The 24,447-nt window shown below is 40.3% G+C and overlaps 1 protein-coding gene across 1 annotated transcript; it reads left to right on the top strand.

Annotated features, from left to right (window-relative positions):
• The first annotated feature begins 17,021 nt into the window (after window positions 1-17,021).
• LOC104096183 (elicitor-responsive protein 3-like) lies at window positions 17,022-18,478 on the top strand. The gene is made up of 5 exons (XM_009602510.4): window positions 17,022-17,062; window positions 17,446-17,511; window positions 17,602-17,728; window positions 17,817-17,934; window positions 18,215-18,478. Exons 2-5 carry the CDS (start codon window positions 17,451-17,453, stop codon window positions 18,239-18,241), a joined length of 333 nt encoding a protein of 110 aa, XP_009600805.1. The 5' UTR covers window positions 17,022-17,062; window positions 17,446-17,450; the 3' UTR covers window positions 18,242-18,478.
• The last annotated feature ends 5,969 nt before the right edge of the window (window positions 18,479-24,447 follow it).

The raw sequence follows: 24,447 nt of genomic DNA, 5'->3' as shown, positions 1-24,447 counted from the left end.
ACGACTTATGACCGGATTAGACCTTAGGCTATTAGTATCCTTTAATTTGAGGATATATTTTGTTTGTAACATGCTTAGTCACTTTGTGGCTTCGTGAATATGATCACTATAATTGTTTTAGTTGTAGTAATGCTTTATTTCTTAAACACCCATCCACATTTTACTATTTTTATGTCCTTGTGCACTTTATTGATAAATTATGGGCATATACATTTGATGAAATTTGGCATTATTGTTTTCTTATAATTATGGCACACGTGGAAATGTTGAGTGGATTGATTGGGTGTTGGCACAAGGTCATTGTCATGTGATTGTGATCATTGTTTTGCGTGTGGGGCAAAATAAGGGTAGCATTTTCTTGGGTTGCCCACGTGACGAAATAAAGGTGGTGACATATTGTTATTTGCCCATGTGGAGAAGTAGGGGGGAGGGGCATTGTTGATGAGGTTATGTGATAATTTGGGGATGTTTCTATTGACGTTGTTTATGTGTTGAAATGGGGTTGATATTTGATCATATGCATATTTCTTAAAAACTCCGTCTTGTATTTTTAATGAGTTGTTAGTTAAAGTTTCCATGCTATCATATGGCACCACTTCTATTTGATGATTTATTGTAAAAGTTGGACTCTTCTACGTTGATTTGTTATTACATGTTCTAATGAGATTGTTGCTATTATTTTCTATTACATATTATGTTACCAATTATTGATATGTTGCACATGTTATTTGACTAGTGAGTATCATATGGCTTGAAACTCATCATTATTTCATCGAGGTTAGTCTCAATAATTACTAGGTACCGATTGTGGTATAATCATACTACACTTTTACACATTTTTATCCAGATCTAGGTGTTGGAGGTAGCAGATCTTGAAAGTGAGAGCTTGCATCGGTCGTGAGGATTCAAGGTAGAGCCACATGTTGTTGCAGTTCCTTAGAGTCTCATCCGTTATGTTAATACTATTAATTTTACATTCGAACAATATTGTACTTTGAATATTTCTTATGTGTTCAGCTAGAGCTCATGACTCTTTACTTCCTAGTTTCGGGGAGACAATATTATTTTAATTCTATTTCCGCTTTTATATTAAACTCTGTCTTATTATATCATATTTTATTGATTTATTGTTGTTAAGTAATAGGCTTACCTAGTTTTAGAGATTAAGTTTCATCAAGACCCCTTTGGTGGAATTTGGGTCGTGAAAAAGTTGGTATCAGAGCTCTAGGATCGTAGGTTCTACGAGGCATGAGCAAGTTTAGTAGAGTCTTACGGATCAGTACGGAGACGTCTGTGCTTATCTTCGAGAGGCTACTGAACTGTTAGGAAACATCACCTTCTTTCATCTTTTATCGTGTTGATTTGTTATTCCGAAGTTTGAATCTTTAGTCTTTTATTCTTTAAAATATGGTAATGACATATTCTGTCGGATCTGCTATGCAGGCACCAGCACCCCTACTAGAGCCGCAAGAGGCTGGGGCCGAGGTAGATACTGATGTGCCACAGGTAGAGAACCTGTTAGAGCATCTGCTATGGAGCCTCCAGTAGCTTTAGTTGAGGATTTGGAGCCTTAGCATGTTGAGCGTGCACCTGAGCAGCCAATTGCTACACTGGGACTCCTAGAGACCTTGGCAAATTTCATGAGTATGTTTGGGACTTTGACCTATGCAGGGTTGATCCCGGTTGCACCCCTACATCATAGGCTTGTGGATGAGCTCAGACTCCCGTCGCTCGCACACCAGAGCAGCTAGCTCATATTTATCAGACAATAGGCGTTGTGGCGGTGCAACTTGTAGTTGTAGTTCAGCCTGAGGTAGGGCTGTTGTGTCGCTGAGAGGAAGAAGAGTATGGAGAGGTTTTAGAAATTTCATCCTCCCTAGTTCAGTGGGGGGCTTCTGAGGATGTATACGGATTCTTGGATCAGTGTCATTGCATTTTGCATATGTATTTGGTGGAGTCGAGCGGGGTCGAACTTACTGCTTTTCATTTGACGGGACCGGAAAATAGATGTTGGTAGATTTATGAAGCGAGTAGGCCAACTGCCTCAGCACCACTTAAATGGTCCCAGATCTCTGATGTTTTCTTGAGAGCATTTATTCCACAGACCCGTAGGGATGAGTTGCGCAGCGAGTTTGAGTGTTTGCACCAGGGAAGTATGACAATGTCCGAGTATGCTATGAGGTTTACAGAGTTATCTCGTCATGCACCTTCCTTGGATTCCACCGATATATATTTAGAGAGAGAGAGAGAGAGAGAGAGAGAGAGAGAGAGAGAGAGAGAGAGAGAGAGAGAGAGAGAGAGAGTCTGTATATTTATTGAGGGACTCTCATACAACCTCAGATTTAGGATGACACGAGAGATAGAGGTGGAGACTACATTTTATCAAGTTATGGAGATTGCTAGGAGGTTAGAGTATATCCGCAAGCAAGAGAGGGAGAATAAGAAGCCTTGTGGTTTTGGAGGATTTAGTGGCTCCTACTTTAGGGCAAGGTCCATCATGGCAGAGGTCATCTCAGTCGACCAGTTCAGTCTGCACTTCAGGTTTCCCGTAGTGCTCTAGCTAGCCATGAATTTCAGAGCACTCATACCGAACATCTATCTTTTTGTGCACCTTTTGAATGGAGTTCCTACAATGGTTATTCCAGTCGTCCATGGTAGACTTAGTACCAACAACCATACCCGTAAAAAGGTTGTTTTGAGTGTGGTGTTACTAGATACATAGTGAGAGATTGTCCCGGACTTCGGATGGGTGGAGCTCACTTGGGTACTCAGGCTATGGTTCTCGCTCTAGTTGTTACTCCACCTGCACAACCAACTAGAGGTGGGGGACAGACAAGTAGAGGTCATCATAGAGAGGGAGGCCAGTATCGTTGTTATGTTTTCCCTTGTAGGACTAAGGCAGTTGCATCAGATGTAATTATTACATGTATCGTTCTAGTCGTTGATAGAGGTATATTAGTATTATTTGATTCGGGATCTACCTTTTCATATCTGTCATCCTATTTTGCTTCATATTTGGATATGTCTCGTGATTCTCTTGATACTCCTGTTTATGTGTCTATACCCATTAGGGATTTTATTATGGTGGACCATGTTTATTGTTCTTGTTTAGTCACTATTGGGGGCTACGAGACTAGGGTTGACCTTTTGTTGCTTACTATGGAGGATTTTGATGTAATTTTAGGTATGAATTGGGTATCTCTGTACCATGTTATTCTTGATTGTCACACTAAGAACGTGACATTAGCTATGTCGTGGTTGCCAAGGTTTGAATGGAGAGGTTACTTGGGTTATATTCCTAGTAGGGTGGTGTCTTTTTTGAAGGCCTGCTGGATGGTTGAGAAGCGGTGCTTAACGTACATAGCCTTTGTTAGAGATATGAGTGAAAATACACCCACAGTTGATTCAGTCCCCGTGGTGAGGTAGTTTTCATATGTGTTCCTCGCAGACCTACGGGCATGATACTCGATAGGGATATTGATTTCGGTATTGATTTTGCACCGGACACTCAGCCTATTTCTAGTTTACCGTATCGCACGACTCCAGCAGAGTTGAAGGAATAGTTGTAGGAATTTCTAGATAAAGGTTTCATCAGACTGAGTTAGTCACCTTGGGGTGCTTCCGTCCTATTTGTGAAGAATAAAGACGGTTCCATGAGAATGTGCATTGACTACAGGCAATTGAATAAGGTTACCATCAAGAACAAGTGCCCTATGCCGTGTATTGATGATTTATTTGATCAGTTTCAAGGGGCTAGGGTATTTTCGAAGATTGACTTAAGAAATGGGTACCATCAGTTGAGGATCAAGGCTTCAGACATTCCTAAGACGACCTTCAGGATCCGTTATGGGCATTATGAGCTCTTGGTGATGTCATTTGGACGGACCAATGCCCCAAAAGCTTTTATGCATTTGATGAACAATGTATTTCAGCCTTATCTAGATTCCTTCATTATTGTGTTCATTGATGATATATTGGTATATTCCCGTAGTAGGTAAGAGCATGAGCATCATTTGAGGATTATGCTCCAAACTTTGAGGGAGAAGAAGCTATATGCTATGTTTTCCAAGTGCGAGTGTTGGTTAGATTTGGTGGCATTCTTGGGCCATATGTTATTTAGTGAGGGGATTAAGGTGGATCTAAAGAAGATTGAGACAGTTCAGAGTTGTCCCAAACCTTATATCACTATAGAGATCTAGAGTTTCTTAGGGTTGACTCAGAAGGGTGCTCCATTCAGATGGTCTGACGAGTATGAGGAGAGCTTTCAGAAGCTCAAAAACAGCTTCGACTACATCCCCAATTTTGGTTTTGCCTGTGATCGGGTTTATATATATTCTATTGTGATGCTTCACTGGTTGGCATCGGGTATGTGTTGATGTAGGATAGTAGGGTAATTGCCTATGCTTCGCGCCAATTGAAGCCCCAGGAGAAGAACCACCAAGTGCATATTATCAGCTATTGTACGTGAACTCAAGATTTGTAGGCATTACTTATATGGAGTGTCTTGTAAGGTTTATATGGATAACCGGAGTCTTAAACATCTATTCAAGCAAAAGGATTTGAACTTGAGGCAATGGATGTGGCTGGAGATATTGAAGGACTATGATATCACCATTATTTATCATCCGAAGAAGGCCAATGTGATGGCCGACGCCTTGAGTAGGAAGGCAGAGAGTATGAGGAGTTTTGCTTTTATTCCAGTTGGGGAGGCCTTTGGCTATGGATGTTCAGGCTATGGCCAACAGGTTTATGTGATTGGATATTTTGGAGCCTAGCAGAGTCCTTGCTTATATTGTATTAGAGTCGTCCTTGTTTGAGCGCATCAAGACTCATCAGTATGATGATCCCCACTTGCTTGTCCGTAAGGAAATGGTGCTGCAAAATATATCCAAGGAAGTGTCTATTATAGATGATGGTGTATTGCGGTCAGGGACGGATTTGTGTTCCTCGTGTGGATGGTTTGAGAGAGTTGATCCTTGATGAGACTCATAATTCGGGGTATTCTACCCATCCGGGTGCTGCAAAGATGTACCGTGATTTGAAGAAACATTATTGGTGGCGAAGGATGCATAAAGAGATTGTGGAGTATGTTGCATGGTGTTTGAACTATCAGCAGGTTAAGTATGAGGAGCAGAGACCGGGTGGTTTATTTCAGAGACTAGATATATCAGATGGAAGTGGGAGCATATTACTATAGATTTTGTGATTGGGATATCACGGACCTTGAGGAGATTTGATATTCTGTGGGTTACCATGGACAGACTGAGCAAATCCGCATATTTTATTCCAGTCATGACTTCCTACATCTCTGAGCAGTTGGCCAAGATCTACATGTCCTTCCAGAGCTGAGTAAGTGATCTTCAAGGGCATCTCCCCAATCCATTCTTCCCAGCGCTCCTCAATCATATCCATAACTGTTATTACTTATGCAGGAGTAACTAGAGAACTGAAAATTGCAATAGAGTTAACAAAGACCGAAAGTCCATGCGAGTCGGGAAGATCTATATCCAGGAGATTGTCCGCATGTATGGTGTACATGTTTCTATCATCTCGGATCGAGGCACTAAGTTTACATCGAATTTTTGGAGAGCCGTGCAGCGTGAGTTGGGCATGCAAGTTGAGTTGAGTATTACGTTGAACCTCAGATATACGGGCAGTCTGAGCTGACCCTTCAGATTTTGGAGGATATGTTGAAGGCATGCGCTATTAATTTTGGAGGTCAATGGGACTAATTTCTACCTTTAGCGGAGTTTGCCTACAACAACACCTACTAGTCAAGCATCGAGATAGCTCCATATGAGCCACTATATGAGCCGATGTCGTTCTCCTATGGGTTGGTTTAAGCCTGGGAGGCTAGGTTGTTGGGCACTGATCTAGTTCGTGATGCTTTAGAGAAGGTAAAATTTATTCAGGAGCTGCTTCATACAGCATAGTCCAGGCAGACGACCTATGTTGATGGGAAGTTTCACGATGTAGCTTTCATGGAGGGTAAGAGGGTTCTTCTAAGAGTTTCGCCTATGAAGCACATGATGAGGTTTGGAAAGAAGGGCAAGTTGAGCCCTCGGTATATTGGGCCATTTGAGGTCTTGGATATAGCCAGTGAGGTGGAGCACAGACTTTCTTTGCCACCCAGTTTATCAGGAGTCCATCCGGTATTTTATATTTCTATGCTTTAGAAGTACTATTAGGGTCCGTGACATGTGTTGGATTTTAGCTCGGTGCAGTTGGAAAAAGATTTGACTTATGATGAGGAGTCAGTGGCCATTTAAGATAGGCAGGTTCGAAAGGTAGGGTTGAAGGATATTGCATTGGTAAAGGTTCAGTGGAGATGTCAACTGGTTGAGGAGGCAACTTAGGAGACCGAGCATAATATGTGAAGCAGATATACTCATCTTTTTGATATCCTAGGTATGATTCTAAACTCGTTCTAGGATGAACAATTGTTTCAGAGGAGGAGAATATAATGACTCGGCCTGTCGTTTTGAGTTCTAGCATTGAGTTCTGTGATTTGAGACTTCGAGTGGATTCAGAAAGTATATCATGACTTTCTTATATGGTTGGTTTTTATTTTCGAGTGGTTCCGGATTTACTTGATAGACTGTGTTCCAATTTGGAAGCTTTAAGTTGGAAAGATTGACAAAGGTTTGATTTTTGAGTAAACGGCCTTAGATTGGTGATTTGATTATAATCCAATAGGTTCGTTTGGTGATATTGGACTTGGTGTATGTTTGGACTTGAATTTAGATGTTCCTAAAAGGTTTTGGATCTATTTATTGAAAGTTTCACATGCTCACCCAAGTCTTGCAAGTGCGACACACCAGAGACTAAAAAAGTTCCCAACGTAACAAAGTGTTCCAGAACCACCCCAGGTCACACCCGAGCCCCTCGAGACCCTGTCCAATCAAACCAACAAGTACAAATACAATATCAAAACTTATTCAAAAGCTCAAAATACCACAAATAACATCAAAACAAAGAATCGAAGATCAAATCATTCTCTAATTACTTTTAAACCTTCAAAATTAGCCAAATGAGTCTGAACCGCACTTAGACATTTCGGATCACTACCAAACTTCGAATACAAGTTCCAATCAACTAAATGAACCTATTCAAGATCTCAAAACCACATTAGGAGTCCGATAATACTGAAGCCAACTCCCGCTCAAACCTATGAACTCTCCAATTCTTCCAATTGCAAACCTTCAACAAATAGATCCAAAACCTTCTAGGAAGATCCAAATTCAAGTCCAAACATATGCCCAATTCCAAAATCACCATATAAACCTATTGGAATCATAAAATCACCAATTCGAGGTCGTTTACTCAAAAGTCAAACCTTTGTTAACTTTCCACCTTAAAGCTTCCAAATTGGGACATACTCTATCAAATAAATCCCGAACCACTCAAAAATCAAAATCAACCATATACGCAAGTCATGATACACTATATGAATCCACTCGAAGTCTCAAATCATAGAACGAAATGCTATAACTCAAAATGACCAGTGGGGTTGTTATATTCTCCCATACTTAAATATATGTTCATCCTCGAACATTCCAAAAATCATTCCAAAGTCATCCAATCACAACATAAACTCATCAAATACATTTGCATGGATGATTTCACACTACCACAATCCATATATGTCCATTAGCACAACCCTGATTGAAGATTCTCTCCTCAACGTTAGCCTATAAACCTTAGAACCAATTTCCAACATCTGGATTTCCTTACAAGATCCGATTCTCATATATGTACACCGTATAAGCCTCAACAATATGAATCAAGCCTTGACTATATTCCCAATATATAACCACACGAAGTACCACATAACGCATGTACACATAGTAATATCTTCAGACCGCAATTGTTGCTCATTACTAAATTCGGTACCAGTAACATACCTCATATCAAATAAAACCTTATGCCTAACCTTTGGAACACTACTAATGATAAAAGAACATATAGAAAGTTATAACCACCTATCAAATCACCAAGTCGTGGATTTCTCTCGCCCAACAAGAACCATTGCCAAATTCTAAGCTGACTAATGACGTATTCATCCAAACATACTTATCCAAATTCAATTTCACTAATCCAAAGTCCAATAACCTCATCATACTCAGTACCAGCTGCTCGACTGGCATGCCAGTATGAATTCCACCTAGAACCACATACGACGCAATTCATGCACCCAACAAGCAATAACTCGAATACAACCAAAGAAGGAAGGAGAACCAAATAAGAGAACTATCAAACAAGTTCGGCAGATACAACCTCCAAGGCACTGTCACGACCCGATTTCCACCATAGGCCGTGATGACGCCCAACGCAGTTGTTAGGCAAGCCAATAATAAATTAACACATGAAGATCGATAGTTTATAACACATTTTAAAACAAGTGATGAAATAAATAAGCGGAGGTGTTCCCTTTTTTTATAGTAAAATATTAACATTATCTTCAAGGTCTAACCATGATCGAAACATAAATCCGAATATCATAATAGAAATACAACTAAGAACAATAGTCTAAATCCCCAAAATTTGGTGTCACAAATGCGTAAATATCAACTGGAATATACAATACTACTACAACCACTGTCTGGAATAGGAAACAGACATAATATAGTAAATGAAAAGGAAGGGAACCCTATGCACTGCGGATTGCCACATGGAATGCAGCTCACTACAAAGTCTCCTCCGCAGGTGCGTCTACGTGCCTGTATGACCACCAAATGTGCATATCTCAGTACCTACACAATTAGTGCAAAAGTGTAGTATGAGTACATAAATCAACCCGTACCCAGTAAGAATCTAGTCTAAACTCAAAGAAGTAGTAGTGAGGGATAAACATCGATATTTACTAGTGGTTCAATAATCAAAGAACAATGAAAGTAGACCAGTATGAAGCATAGCAAATAAAAGCAACAAAAACAAATATATGTGTATAACACGATCCTCAACAAAAGAATAATTACGAAATCCCCAAATATCGAATACCATCTCAAATGGAATATATATGACCAATGTCAGGTGTAAACATCAAAATTCGAGTCAGGATACATCATATATGTGCTGACTATATATCAAAATATTATGCAAAATTTTGCCGAGGCGAACTGTCTGATCCCACAAGAGTGTTTCATAGAACTACCAAGGTGAACGACCCGATCCCATAAATATATCGCATAATCTTGTCGAGGAAAATGGCCCGCTCACATGAGAGTGTGTTACATGATACTGTCGAGGTCATAACCCCGCTCAAATGACTGATACGTCACTCATACACAATTTCCTCATGAGAAGTACTCCCGTAAATCTTCCGCACTAAGTAGCAAACCTGAACATCAACAATCACCAACCATATGGTTTCTATAGTACCAAGCATCTGCAGATCATTACACAATATATCTTTTGTAACATACATCCCCCTCATGTGATACAAAATAGTGCTAGAATCCTTATAAACATCTGAAATCTCCCATGCCGTCTAGAACTCGTGACCTTCCTTTTGATACTAAACTGCAACCTTTCCTATGCAATTTCAATCTCACACGGCGCATCGCATCTATCATGTTATCATATGAAAATGCGAGAATCTCATAATCAATTCTAACTCATAAGCAGGATAGAAACTCTATCAACCGGGAATCTTCCACTTAACTTAATGCAGAAGAGCATCATAACACGCAACAAACCTTCCATACTCGTAGAAGACATCAACCTCGAGTTGCAGTCAATACCATCATGAACTCTTTGAATCCCATTAACACACAGCCAAGCCGTCAGAGCTGAATCTATCCAAATCAACCAAGTTATGCAGACTGCCAAACCCAAAAGTGTTACCATAAAACACCTGTAAAGCCATATCATACGAAAGGAACCGATCATTTCTATTATTACACTGATCCAAACCACTGCTAATCTAACCTAACCTCTTTAATTCTTCCTGATTTGCAAAATTAACACTTCTTTTTCCCTGCATACTATGGACCTCAATCAAAACACACCATAATCATCCGAACATGAAACCATGTTGTCCTAATATCCATTAGTCATATTATTCCCTCTCATTCACCAAACAGTACCACAACCAAAATGCCCGCTCTGAAGGTACCTTCTAAAAAATCAGAGTTATTTCTTCATCTCTTAATACTGTAATGTAGAATAAATAATGATATATAAATACTGCAAGTACCTGTACCATCCGATGCAAATCTCATATCATAGCCATACACACATCCAGAAATTCTTAAATACCACATATGAATCTTAAACCCATTAGACCTTCTCGAGAGTCATTTACATTGCTCTAATCTCCAATGCATAGCTAACATGCGTTAAACGACTTATGCTCCACCGGCACATGAATATCCAAAAAGAAGCAACCAAGTAATTTCTTTTTCTTCCATACTACATCCACAATGAATATCAAACTTGATTCATTCCTAGATCCCCATGTACCCATAACATATAGTACATCCTGCATCCAACAATTTCCTTGCTTGTATCATCCTCGAAGTCATCCTCTCTAAGTCATAAATAATCGACAAGCATCCCTTAGTCCGAAAAACTAATATAACACATGACCATGTGATCTGGTCGTCGATAGTAGACTCATCCACTTGGCTCGAAGCCACAAAACACATTATCTGATATCTCACAATACTCTTCTTAAATAACTTCCATGGTCTCACATAATCATACGGTTGAATCTCCTCGTAATCTCATGTAGTATTAGTTCTCACACCTTCCAAATCATCTACCAAGTACATACTCATCCTCGTGGAAGTGATGCCAACATCCTCAAGTGATCTGAACCCTAATCGTAGGATATGCATCCCACTGAATAAAAGGAAAGCTCTTCATAGAAAACTCATAACAATCATACAACCTCGAACTTTCCACCGGGAGATAACTCACCCACTTAGCCTCAAATTAATATCCTCTATGATCCTACTATAGTCACAACCATTATGCAATCAATTAATCTTTTCGAGTCTAAACTCATCAACAAGATATATAAATCTACTTTATTCCTCAAAAGAACAACTAAAAGATCCATCAACACAGTCATAACTTAAGACTGGATTTCACATCTTGATGACAATCAAACATCCAAAGCCCTTCGCACACCAAGAAAATCCTTCTCGTCACATCCATACTATCTAAGTGTAGTCCTCAATCACATAATACTAATCATATTGTTATCTAGCCACTGACTGAGCCATCATTCCAGCCACTAGGGACACCACCAGATGTAAGAGTCCAAAGTCAGATACTTATACAACTGAATTAGCTGAGCCCAAGCTGCGGTCCAAACCTGGCCTCAAGTCCTCCATATTGGCCTACCTTCTAAACACAGAAACACCTCTCGCACCCCATCCACGATATCACAAGCCATCAGTTCACAACTGATATGGAGTACTCGACATCATATATGAGTGAATGGAAAGAAAAAGAAGGTATAAGCTTCAAGATAAATCAAGGACGTATGATAAGGAAAGAAAGAAGGTGAAGTTTCCTAGATGCCTTGTAGCCTCTCAAAGATAAGTATGAACGTCATCATACCGATCCATAAGACTCTACTAGACACTTGCTTATGATCTATAAAACTTATGAATCTAGAGCTCTGATACCAATTTATCACGACCAAAAATATTACCTAGTTGTGATGGCACCTAATCCCAGCATGTTAGGTAAACCAAACAATGAATAATACAACCCAGTGAAAGATCATCAATAACAATTAAAATTGATGAATTCCATACAATATCCCAAGGATTGGAAGTACTATTCATGAGCCAATAAGATTTTTGGATTACAAAGTTGGTAAGAGAAATAAATACAACATATGTTCGGAATACACATGAACGGAAGTACAAATGCTAAATTGCCAAGAACAAGTGGTAGCTTATATCCAGAACACAAGCACATCTTCAATGCTAGTCTCCATCATTCATAGCAGCTCAACTCCAGGATCTGCACGCAAGGTGTAGAATCATAGTATGACTACAATTGGCCCTAACTAACCTCAGTAAAATAGCGACGAGGTCTTCGGTCGAGGATACTCACTTTATATAACCTGTACAACTCAATAACATATACCTGTGCTAGCAACAATATCAAAATCTAAGCTTGAAATACATGTACAACCAACCTGTGCACACAGAGAAGATGTGCAAAAGTCTAACAATAGTTCAACATATAAAGGAGATACACATTTGATATTCGATAACACGTCAACAATTGCATATAGAGAAGATATACACAGGTACTGCAGTAGTTTAAAAGCTCAGCATGTAGAGGAGATATGCGCCTAACACCCTTGAGTAATTTAAGATTGCATATAGAGAGATATGCATGAAATGTCAAATAATCTGCAAACCCTTTCATATTGAGAAGATATGCATGAAATATCAAATAATATGCCAAACCTTGTATATAGAGAAGATATGTATGAAATATTACCTAATATGCCAACCTTTACATATATAGAAGACATGCATGAAATATCAATTTAAGTACACACAGATCAACATATAGGAAAGATATGTACCGTGAATCATTTCGTCAAGTAAAACAATATATATATAGAAGATATGCATAAAAGGTACGTATACATTCTGGAGCTAGCATATAGGAAAGATATACAGTAAAATTATGTATACATCCAAGAAGTTTGCAAATAGAGAAGAGATACAAAGTCCAACCAATAATCAATTTTTCAATAATTCACATCAACCAGAAATTCATCCGTTTCTCACACCTGTGTGTACATCATCAAGAGAGAAACATGAGAGGGCGGCCCTAAGGGGATGAATCCTTATCCACACGATGTGAGGATAACTCACGTCCCATACACCGCACAGACAACTCACGTACCACAATCATAAAAGCTACACGGATAACTAACGTGCCATAATAACTCAATTCGCATGGACCAATCATGTGATGTCCATCCAGTCTATCACATAGATCGCATATACAAGTTCACATGTATGCGAATAACGGATATCAAATCACATACTCATGGATTGAGGAAAATAGCATGCGAGAGTATATTCATGTGTAAAGTGTACAACTACATGGGAATATGCCATACAACAATAAATATCATGTTCAAATAGGGAATCAACACCTACACATGATCTCTAGCACAATACACGGAGTTCACGTAGTCATACAAATATATAAAGCAAGATAGCAAGAAGCACAATATCCAAATCAAGGCATGGTACAACCTAAAGCCTACTCCGATTTTGATTTATAATAGCACCAGTATATACGCTCGTCATCTCACATATACATCGCTTCTCACACATTCAATTAGGCAAAAAAGGTCATATCCTAAAGGTTATTCCCTCAGAAAGATTATGCAAGATACTACCTCATTCGGGCTACACTTCACTCTCAAATCATGTAGAAACCTCGCTCTAGCCCTCTAATCACGCAAATTCGAGCCAATCATCAATCAAGTAAGTCAAAACAATACTATAGGAAGACATTCTAATCCATAAAATATTGATCTTTGAAGAATTCCCATGAAGTAAACAATAGTCAACCCAGTCCGCGTGCCCGAAATCCTAAACCAATACCAAAATTCGATGAACCATAACCTGCAGAGTCTAAATACATAATTAGATTCCAAACCGAGTCCATATCGGTACTCAAATCCTCAATATACACTCTCTTAAACTGTAAGCAAATCCCCCCATGTTTTCCTTCAGAATTCCATGTTCTTATTGTAAATCCATGGAAAAGCATAATATATAATCAAATACAACTAGAAATTATTTACTCATGAAATAATAGTGAAATTGTCCAAAATCGCCTCTTCCGAGCTCCAAAACTCAAAAGAATAATAAATAAATGATGCCCTCGAAATAACCTCCGTCAAGTCCATTGCATATGTGACCAATTGAGTCGTATCTGCAGCCTCTGCTTCTGCGACCCAAGGCCCGCATTTGCGAGCTACCTCATCACTAGCCTGCCTTAACCTATGTGATGCACGCGCCGCATCTGCAGCTCCACGGGTGTGACCCCTTCTTCGCATGTCTTCCTTCGCATCTACGCTTCCCTTTGTCATAGATGTGAGCACGCCTTAGCCAACCGCTCCTTGCAAATGCGCAAATGACACTACAGGTGAGCCCCTCGCACCAGCACACCCAAGTCTTGCAAGTGCGATGCACCATACGTCAGAAAAGTTCCTAACATACCAAGTGTTTCGAAGCCACCCCGGGTCACATCCAAGCCCCTCGAGATCCCGTTCAATCAGACCAACAAGTCTAAATACAATATTCATTGCTCCACCCTGCCAATAACACAATAGCCACCGGTATCTCTTCGCCCAAACAATATATCAATAGCCACCCGTATCGCTCCGCCCTAACAAGAACACAATAACCACCCGTATTGCTCCGCAAAATCAACAATAGTGAAATGCCACCCTTATGCTCCCCACAACAAGAATCAATCCCCACAATATGTCCACATATGCCACAATATGGCCAAAACAACAATACCAATATCACAATAAAGCATAGGCTACGGCTCAACAACACGGTGTACAATAGTTTCAACAATAACAAAATGAAATGGGAATTAAATCAACAAAGAAAGGTGTCCCAAATAACAACAACTTCAATTAAAGGCATAAGAGTCTAGACCGGTTAAATACCACATATATGCCCATGTATACACTTGTCACCTCATGCACACGTCTTTCACTTAATTCAAATAGTGCAATTAAACCAATACCTATGGGGTAGTTCCCCACACAAAGTTAGGCTAGATACTTACCTCAAAAGCCCTCAATCAATACTCTAAAAATGCTTTTCCTCTAAAATTCGCCTCCGCTCGTTGCAAATCTAACCAAAATCGACTTAATGGCATCAAATAATGCAAGAGAAACCAATTCCAAGGGTAGATCCCTACTACCCATAACCCCACAAGTCCATATATGTGTTTTGTTTTCAAATCTGAGTCCAATTCGACTCTCAAATCCTAAATTTGTATTTTTCAAAACATAGACAAATCCCCAAAATTTCTCTTAGATTCTCATGAATTTGATGTTAAATCTCATATATAATCATGTAATATAATTGAAAATTGATCAAAATCACTTACCCATTAGTTATAGATGAAAACCACCTCTCCAAATTGCCTCCTACCGAGTCTAGAGTTCAAAAATATAAAAATAAGACTTAATCCCGTCTTCACAACTCTTTTGCCGCAACTGCGAAAACGGGTTCATAATTATGAACCCTTGCAAATACGAAGAATGCATCGCAAATGTGATGCTTGCTGAACTCAGGGGTTGTTCCAAATGAGACACATACTTCGCATTTGTGAAGTCCTCCCCCTCCACAAAAGCGATAAAGTTATCGCAAATGCGACGATCCCTGCCCAGGAGCCGAATCGCAAATGCGATTCCTATTTCACAAAGGCAAACCATGTAGTCCGCAGCCGACCTCGCAAAATTTTATTTATAAAGAAAAAAAAGTAATAAATAATGCGATCCCACCTCACAAATACGGGGTTTGCAAATGCGAATAGGATCTCGCATTTGCGAGAACTGACACATCAACAAAACACCAGCAAAAGCTGAACTCTCTCAACCCTCTGAAATGCGTCTGAAACTCACCCGAGCCCTAGGGGCTCCATACCAAGCATCCACACAAGTTTAAAAATATTATACGAACTCGCTCGCGCGATCAAAACTCCAAAATAACATCTGAAACCACGAATTGGACCTCAAAGCACATGAAATTTACAATGAAACTCAAGAACTCCTAGAAATACAACCACGCGTCCGATTCGGAACGACGCCAAACTTTGCAGACAAGTTCCAAATAACAAAACGGACCTATTCCAAGTCCTAAAACTAAAATCCAAAATGATAGCAATAAACTCAACTTACGGTCAAACCTAAAGAAATTTTTAAATCTTCTATTGCCAACTTTCGGCAAAACAAGTCAAGTTAACCTAGGGACCTTCGAATTCAATTTTGGGCATATGACCAAGTCCAAAATCGTGATATAAAACTATCGCAGCCATCAAAACACCATTCTGGGGTCGCTTCAACATCGAACAACATTTTCAACTTAAGCTTCTAAAATGAGAATCATTCTTCCAAATCAATCCAGAATCACTTGAAAACTGCAATCGACCATGTACGCAGATCATAATACACAATATGAAGCCACTCAAGACCTCGAACCACTGAACAGAACGCTAAATCTTAAAATGATCGGCCGGGTCGTTACATTCTCCCCCTCTTAAACCAATGTTCGTCCTCGAACGTGCCAAGAGTCATTCTAAAGCCATCAAATAAGTGTATAAAATTACCATAAACATCCATACGGGTGATCCCACATCACCCCAATCCACATAAGTCCGAAAATACTATCTCGACTAAAATTATTCCTTCCACCCATACCAATACGACTTAGAACCAAATTTCAACATCTACCAAGACCCAATTCTCACATAAACAAACTGCATCAACCTTAATCAGCTGCAACAACTCATGCATATACCCACAAGGTATAACCACACGATGTAACACGTCAGCCATATGCCCATAGCAATAACTCTGACCATAATAGCTGCCCATTACCAAACCCGGTACCGGTAAATAGCCTCATATCGGCTAAAATCTTATTCCAAACCTTCCCAACACTGATAATGATATAAGAATATGTAAAACTCATAACTATTCACCCGACCAACAAGCCACACCAAACGCCACCTGGGCACATACATTTCAATCCAAACCTAACAAGCATAACTCGAATACGACTGAATATGGAAAGAGAAACACATGAGAGAATTATCAAACAAGTCAAACAGTTACAACTCCCTATCGGTACCATACTACGGATCCAATCCATAAGGAAGAAGCAAGACAGACGCAACCATCACGACAAGTCTTACCCTAACATGATCCCACTACGACACATAGCCCGGTCTAAACACTCCTATCCTCAAAGCATACAAGGTTCCCATCCTCCACTTGGAATCACAAGCGCCAGAGGCCTTGATGACACAAATTGGCTCAGTATATATGTTCCTCACTAACTCTCTTCTATAACGTGTTAAATGTTACTGATTATGTGAAAATTCATTTATTCAATTAGATAAATCCCAAAGTGATAACGTTGTATTTTTCGCTTGCACGGGATACTATGTGGGTTGGTTTAATAAATTGCATGTACCACTGACGGTATATCCTAGATCTGTCTCGAAATGTGAAAGAAAAAAAGAAACAATTAGATCAAGCATATAGAGGTAATTGCTTAAATAAAAGTATACCGCGGATTGAAAAAGCATGCAAATTCTCTGTTTGCCCTAGCATTGGGTTATATTTTATTTAACTACGGTTTCTCCTTTAATATATGCATTGGTTACTGAAGTAAATTGTTTCTTAAAATTCCAAAACAGCTGATATGAATCCTTATGTGGTTGTCACCTGCCGTACTGAAGAGAAGAAAAGCAGTACTGCATCAGGTTTGTAATTAATTAACTGACTTGGACTAAACCATGAAATTTTCTTGTATCCGACCTATGTTAATAAAAATACATTATATATTTTTATAGGTGAAGGATCCGACCCTGAATGGAACGAGTCCTTCCTCTTCACCATCACTCGTGGTTGTGACGAGCTTCACATCAAGCTTATGGATGAAAATACATTCCAAGACGACGATTTCTTAGGAGAAGCAACGTTAATAATCTCCCTGATTATATTCCTTAATAAAATTAATTTTTTGTTATGCGATTAAAATAATATTTGTTTTGTTAATCGGAAACAGAATTTCCTTGGAGGAAGTATTTCGTGAAGGAGAAGTAGGATCAACCTCTCATCAGCTTTACAAGGATGATGAAGAATGTGGATCCATCAGACTTGGCCTTACTTTCACTCGTGAGGAGGTAATAGATAATTTGTCAATTATAAAATTATAATTTTCACCGTCGGTGTAATTCAATACGTTATAACATGTTACTTACTATGTATAGCATGTTTCTATTATATAAAATATACTTACTAATTATATTAAGTTACCAATTAACGTTTGTTATATAAATTAATCTGTAATAATCTTATAAATGACCTGATTAAATAGATTTTTTAACCGTCAATCTATGTAACTTAAACTTTTTTTTTAGTAAAAAAACAAGACAGATCAAGAATATTTTTGATTACTTGCAGAGGGATGAATGTGACGAGGATTACTAATTTTTTCTGTCTAGCGAAGAGTTTGAGTTTATGGAAGGGTCGTTTGGTTACCCGTACTACAAGAAATATTAGTCCTAGAATAAAGTATGAAATGATAGTGAATTGTTTTTGTTCAGTTATCATTTTCTTGTATTAGTCCGAATAATATATATGCATTTAGTTATGCGATACTCTTTGTATTATTTTATATTGAATGCAATAAAGATACACGTGTTAGCAAACACATCATTTGTGTCATCGAGTTGTTAATTAGTCGACTATTATTACTTCTTTTAAAAAAATAAAATTGTATTGCGCTATATGGAGACAATCTGAGACATCCAATTTGTAAGGTCCTTTAGTACATCAGAAAGTCAGAAGCAGAAGAAAATATTATCTTCTGCTTATCAATACTCTATTTAACCAAAGTGTCTGCAACGTGATTTGTTATTTTATATATAGGCTATAGCTGTGTTGAATCTTGCATTCAGTCTGGTTGGCAAGACTTTGAGCTTGATGATATACCTCTAGCATATGCTATGGTTGGTTTTCTCTCCCCTTTCAATATACTAGTGTTAGTATTTGCGTGATGCGCGGACACAAATATTAAATTGTGATTTGGGTTAATTGGATTATATGCAATTTACCTTAACATATGTGATGACCCGATAGATTATCTTATATTTTAGAACCTAATTCTGTGTTTCGAGGTCTCAAAAACCTTATTTTAGCCTTTCTCGATTTACGTGCGTAGTCCGGGTATTTTTCCGGAAGGCTTATATGGTAAAAATTGATAAAAATAAGAATTTTGCCTTAGAAATTCATTTAAGTTGATTTCGGTCAACGTTTTGAGCAAACGGACCCGGATCCGTATTTGACGGTCCCGGTGGGTCCGTATCATAATCTGGGACTTGGGCGTATGCCCGGAATCGAATTCGAAGGTCCCTAACTCGAGTTATGATTATTTGTTAAAAATTAAAAGGCTGAAAGTTTAATGGTTTTTAAGAACTGACTGATGCTTGGTCTTGTTGATACCAGGTCCGTATTTTAGTTTCGGAATCCGGTATAGGTCCACTATAATATTTATGACTTTTTTTGTAGAATTTGGTGAGAAACGGAGTTGATTTGACGTGATTCGGACGTTCGGACGTGAAAATAGAAATTTTAAAGTTTTCTTGAAAATTTTATTTGATTTGATTTCCGATTCGTAGTTCTAGGCATTATTTTGGTGTTTTGTTCGCGCGAGCGAGTTCGTATGAGGTTTTTGGACTTGTGTGCATAATTAGTTTGGAGCCCTGAGGGCTCGGGCGAGTTTCGAATAGGCTACAGGTGTTTTGAAACTTACAATATTTGGTTTTTTTTGTGCTTCAGCTGTTATCTAGTGTCCTCTTCTTCGCGTTCGCGAAGGTACTCTCGCGAACGCGAAGTGTAAACTAGGGGAAGGGTGATTTTCTTAATCGCGAACGCGACCAGCTTCACGCGAACGCGAAGCTTTAGGGACCTGGGGGAGGGGTCAGTCATTCTTTTACGCGAACGCGAGCATTGGCTCGTGAACGCGAAGGCCAAGGGGAACATCCTTCGGGAACGCGAAAGCCACGCGGGCTGCTGCTCATCGCGAACGCGAAGAAGGCCTGACGCATGTGACTTAAAACAGAACAATAACGGGATTTTCTCAAAAAATCATAACCCTTCCATTAGATCTCGACCTAGGAGCGATTTTGAAGAGAAAACTCAACATCAATTCATAGGTTTGTACTCTTTAACTCATTTTCTTCCATTTCTAACATCACCCATTAAATTCCTAGCCCTAAACTCTGTTCTTTCATGGTAGAAAACTAGGAATTTAAGAAGGATTGGGGGGGGTTTGCAAATTGGGGATTTAGACCTCAATTTGGGGTCAGATTTCGAAACTGATTACATAATCGGGCTCGGGGGTGAATGAGTGAATGAATTTTGGTCCGTACCTCGAGTTTTGACCAAGCGGGCCCGGGGTCGATTCCAAAAAGTCTGGAGAATCTAAATTTATGTATTGTAATTGGTTTCTTTAGCAATATTTGGTATTATTGAGTCGTTTGTGGATAGATACGAGTGGTTTGGAGGTGGATTCTAGAGGGAAAGCGGTTATTGAGCATTGAGTGGCCTTCGGAGCGAGGTAAGTGTCGTGGTTAACCTTGACTTGAGGGAATAGGACTTGTTTGTCTATTTTCTACATGTTTAAATATTGGGGAACAACGTATATGTAAGGTGACGAGTAGTTATGCGTTGTAGTCGGGTTAAAGCATGCGGGTGGGGCTTGGTTTATTGCAATTATAGCTTCCTTTGTTCATGTTATCCATGTTTAGACTAGTATTGTTAAATTGATCATTCATATCATGTTTACGGATCTTCTGGTGATAATTGAGTATTGATTCCGAAGTTGAGGTTGATATTGTGGAACCAAATGTTGACGTAAGGCTTGTACTTGTTATTCTATCTCCCTGTTGTTATTGGTTCATTGCATTATGGTAAGGGAGAGTGCTAAGGTACGAAGGGTGATGCCGTGCCATATTGTGAGTGTTAATGCACGAAGGGTGATGTCGTGCCATATTGTGAGTATTAATGCACGAAGGGTGATGCCGTGCCATATTGTGAGTGTTAATGCACGAAGGGTGATGTCGTGCCATGTTATGAGAGTTAATGCACGAAGGGTGATGTCGTGCCGTTTCTATTGATTTTATGGTGAGGTTGAGAGTAAAAGCACGAAGGGTGATGCCGTGCATTTTTTCTTTACTGTGTTTACTTGTTCTTATTGGTTCATAGTATATTGGCTGTTCAAGTTACCATTCTGCTGTAGTTCTCTATCTCGTATCCCTCTCAGCATGTTCCCCCTCCCAATAGTACATGTTTAGCTGTTATTTGTACATATACTGTTAAATTGCAGAGGTTTGTTATGTAGGTATCTAGTCATAGCCTCGTCACTACTTCTTCGAGGTTAGGCTCGACACTTACCAGTACATGGGGTCGGTTGTACTGATACTCCACTCTGCACTTCCTGTGCAGATTTTGGTATTGGTCCTAGCTGATCGAGAGGCGTAGCAGCTCGGACTGGTTCATCAGAGACTCAAGGTAGATCTTTTGGCGTTCGCAGACCTTGAAGTCCCCGTCTATCTTTTCAGTTTTTTTTACTGTTTCTTTCGTTCAAACACTTGTATTTCTTTCATACTTTTACTTGTAGTAAATCCAAGAAGTTCGTGAATCGTGACTCCATATCCGGGTGGTAGTAATTAATGAAGTTATTATATTATTCTGTACTCGCTGTATTTCATTTTAGCTTCCTTGCTGTTATTTACTGTATTGAATAAGGATTGGCTTAATAATTCTCTAACATCGGCTTGCCTAGCAAGTGGAATGTTAGGCGCTATCACGGTCCCGACGGTGGGAATTTCGGGTCGTGACAAGTTGGTATCAGAGTACTAGGTTGTCTAGGTCTCACAATTCACGAGCAGGCTTAGTAGAGTCTGGAGGATCGGTACGGAGACGTCTGTGCTTATCTTCCAGAGGCTATGAAGTTTAGGAACCATTTCACTTGTATTCTTCTCTGTCGTGCGATTTTATTCTATCATTGCTGATTGAACTATTCTATTCTTGTCCTTCCGCAGATGGCGAGAACACGTACCGCATCTTCAGCTGAGCAGCAGCTAGAGCCTCTAGTGGCAGCTCCTACGAGGGGCAAAGGTCGAGGCCGAGGTCGTTCCAGAGGCCGAGGCAGGGGCAGAGCTCAGCCCAGAGCTCGAGCAGCAGCAACAGTGGTGGAGCCTCTGGTAGAGTTTGATGAGGAGGTTCCAGCCCAGGTTGTGCCTGTCGGACCAGCTCAGGTCCCGGAGGGGTTCATTGCCACCCGAGTGCTTCAGGATGCTTTGGTCTATTTGGTGGGTCTTATGGAGAGAGTGGCCCAGACACCAGCCATCTCTCAGGCTAGAAGAGGAGAACAGACTCCTGCTACCCACACTCTGGAGCAGATGGCTCCCTAGTATCAGACTCGAGCAGCTCATCCAATCAGAGTAGTTCAGCCGCTTGTTGCGGCACAGGCCGACGATGGGTCAACTATGTCTTCTGAGGCTTTATGGTGATTGGACAGGTTTACCAAGCTCTTCCCAGTTCACTTTAGTAGTGCTTCTTCAGAGGATCCCTAGGAGTATCTTGACAACTGTCATGAGGTGATACGGAACATGGGTATAGTGGAGACCAATGGGGTCGATTTTGCTGCATTTTAGATGACTGGATCCGCCAAGAAATGGTGGAGAGATTATTTGTTGACCAGACCAGATGGATCGCCTGCTCTTACTTGAGACCACTTCTCTCAGCTCTTTCTAGAGAAGTTTCTCCCTATCACATTGAGAGAGGAACATCGCCTTCAGTTCGAGCATCTCCAGCAGGGCAGTATGACTGTTACTCAGTATGAGACCCATTTTGTGGATTTGGCCCGTCATTCTCTTCTTCTGCTTCCCACCGAGAGAGACAGGGGGAAGAGGTTTATTAACGTACTTGCTCAGCCCATCATATTGCAAATGGCTAAGGAGACTTGGAGTGAGATTTCTTTTCAGGCGGCTGCCAATGTCGCCATGCGAGTCGAGATGGTTCTTGCTCAGGGAGGTGAGGGGTCTGACAAGAGACCACGTCATTTCAGGGGGTTCAGCGGTGCCTCATCTGGAGGCAGGGGTACTTTTGGTAGAGGCCATCCTCCTAGGCCGTTTCATTCATCACTCCAGGCATCCCACGGTACCTCAGGTGGTCGTGGCCCTCATATGCCTCATTCCGACCAGCTAGCCTACAGTGCACCACCAGCTCCTATTAGTGTACCTCCACTCCATAGTTTTCAGGGTGGTTACTCAGGTTGACAAGGTCAGTTTCAGGGTCAGCAGTCACAATAGCTGAGGTCCTGTTATACTTGTGGTGATCCGATGCACATTGCTAGATTTTACCCTCGGGCATCGGACAACTCACAGCATCAGGGTTCTCGTGCCATGGTTCCGACACCAGTTGCTGTGCCGCCTACTCAGCCAGCCAGAGACAGGGGTCAGGCAACCAGAGGTAGAGTCCAAACTGTTAGAGGTGGAAGTCAGGCCGTTAGAGATGGAAGCCAGCCAACTAGAGGTCATCCTAGAGATGTAGTTCAGAGTGGTGGGGCCCATCCCTAATGTTATGCTTTTCTAGCGAGGCCTGAGGCTGAGTCATTTGACGCTGTTATCACAGGTATTGTTTCAGTTTACAGTAGAGATGCTTCAGTTCTATTTGATTCGGGTTCTACTTATTCCTATATGCCATCCTATTTTGCTTCATATTTAGTTGTGCCTCGTGATTCTTTGAGTGCTCATATGTATGTGTCCACACTTGTAGGAGATGCTATTATTGTAGATCGTGTTTATCATTCATTCACCACTGGGAGTCTTGAGACTAGTGTAGATATTCGACTTCTCGATATGGTCAATTTTGATGTTATCTTGGGTATGGATTGGCTATCACCTTATCACGCTATATTGGACTGTCACGCTAAGATGGTGACCTTAGCCTTGCCGGGGTTGCCTCGATTAGATTGGAGGGGGACTCCTGGCCATTCTACCAGCAGGGTTGTCTCTTATATGAAGGCTCGGCGTATGGTCGAGAAGGGGTGTCTAGCTTATTTGACTTATGTTTGCGATTCTAGTGCGGAGATTCCTTCCATGGACTCAGTACCAGTTGTTCGTGAGTTTCCATAGGTGTTTCCTGCAGACCTACCGGGGATGCCACCCGACAGGGATATTGATTTCTGTATTGATTTAGCTCCGGGCACTCAGCCCATCTCTATTCTTCCATATCATATGGCCCCGCCAGAGTTGAAAGAATTGAAGGAACAGTTACAAGATTTGCTTGATAACGGCTTCATTAGACCTAGTGTCTCACCCTGGGGTGCACCGGTGTTGTTTGTGAAGAAGACGGATGGATCGATGAGGATGTGCATAGATTATCGACAGTTGAACAAATTCACCATCAAGAACAAGTATCCATTGCCGAGGATTGATGACTTATTTGATCAGCTTCAGGGTGACAAAGTGTTTTCGAAGATTAATTTGAGATTTGGCTACCATCAGTTGAGGATTAGGGCATCCGATGTCCCTAAGACAGCTTTTCGGACTCGCTACGGGCATTATGAGTTTCTGGTGATATCCTTTGGGTTGACAAATGCCCTAGCAACATTCATGGATTTGATG

This window comes from Nicotiana tomentosiformis, chromosome 8 (assembly GCF_000390325.3).
Source record: "Nicotiana tomentosiformis chromosome 8, ASM39032v3, whole genome shotgun sequence".
NCBI classification, from domain to species: Eukaryota; Viridiplantae; Streptophyta; class Magnoliopsida; order Solanales; family Solanaceae; genus Nicotiana; species Nicotiana tomentosiformis.
This window is presented reverse-complemented; position numbering and strand designations above follow the sequence as displayed.

Excerpts from the sequence above, each read along its gene's own strand:
- LOC104096183 (XM_009602510.4), top strand. The coding sequence starts at position 17,451 with ATGAATCCTTATGTGGTTGTCACCTGCCGTACTGAAGAGAAGAAAAGC. Across the intron at positions 17,512-17,601 it reads GAAAAGCAGTACTGCATCAG|GTGAAGGATCCGACCCTGAA; the intron begins GTTTGTAATTAA and ends ATATTTTTATAG. Across the intron at positions 17,935-18,214 it reads TTACTTTCACTCGTGAGGAG|AGGGATGAATGTGACGAGGA; the intron begins GTAATAGATAAT and ends GATTACTTGCAG.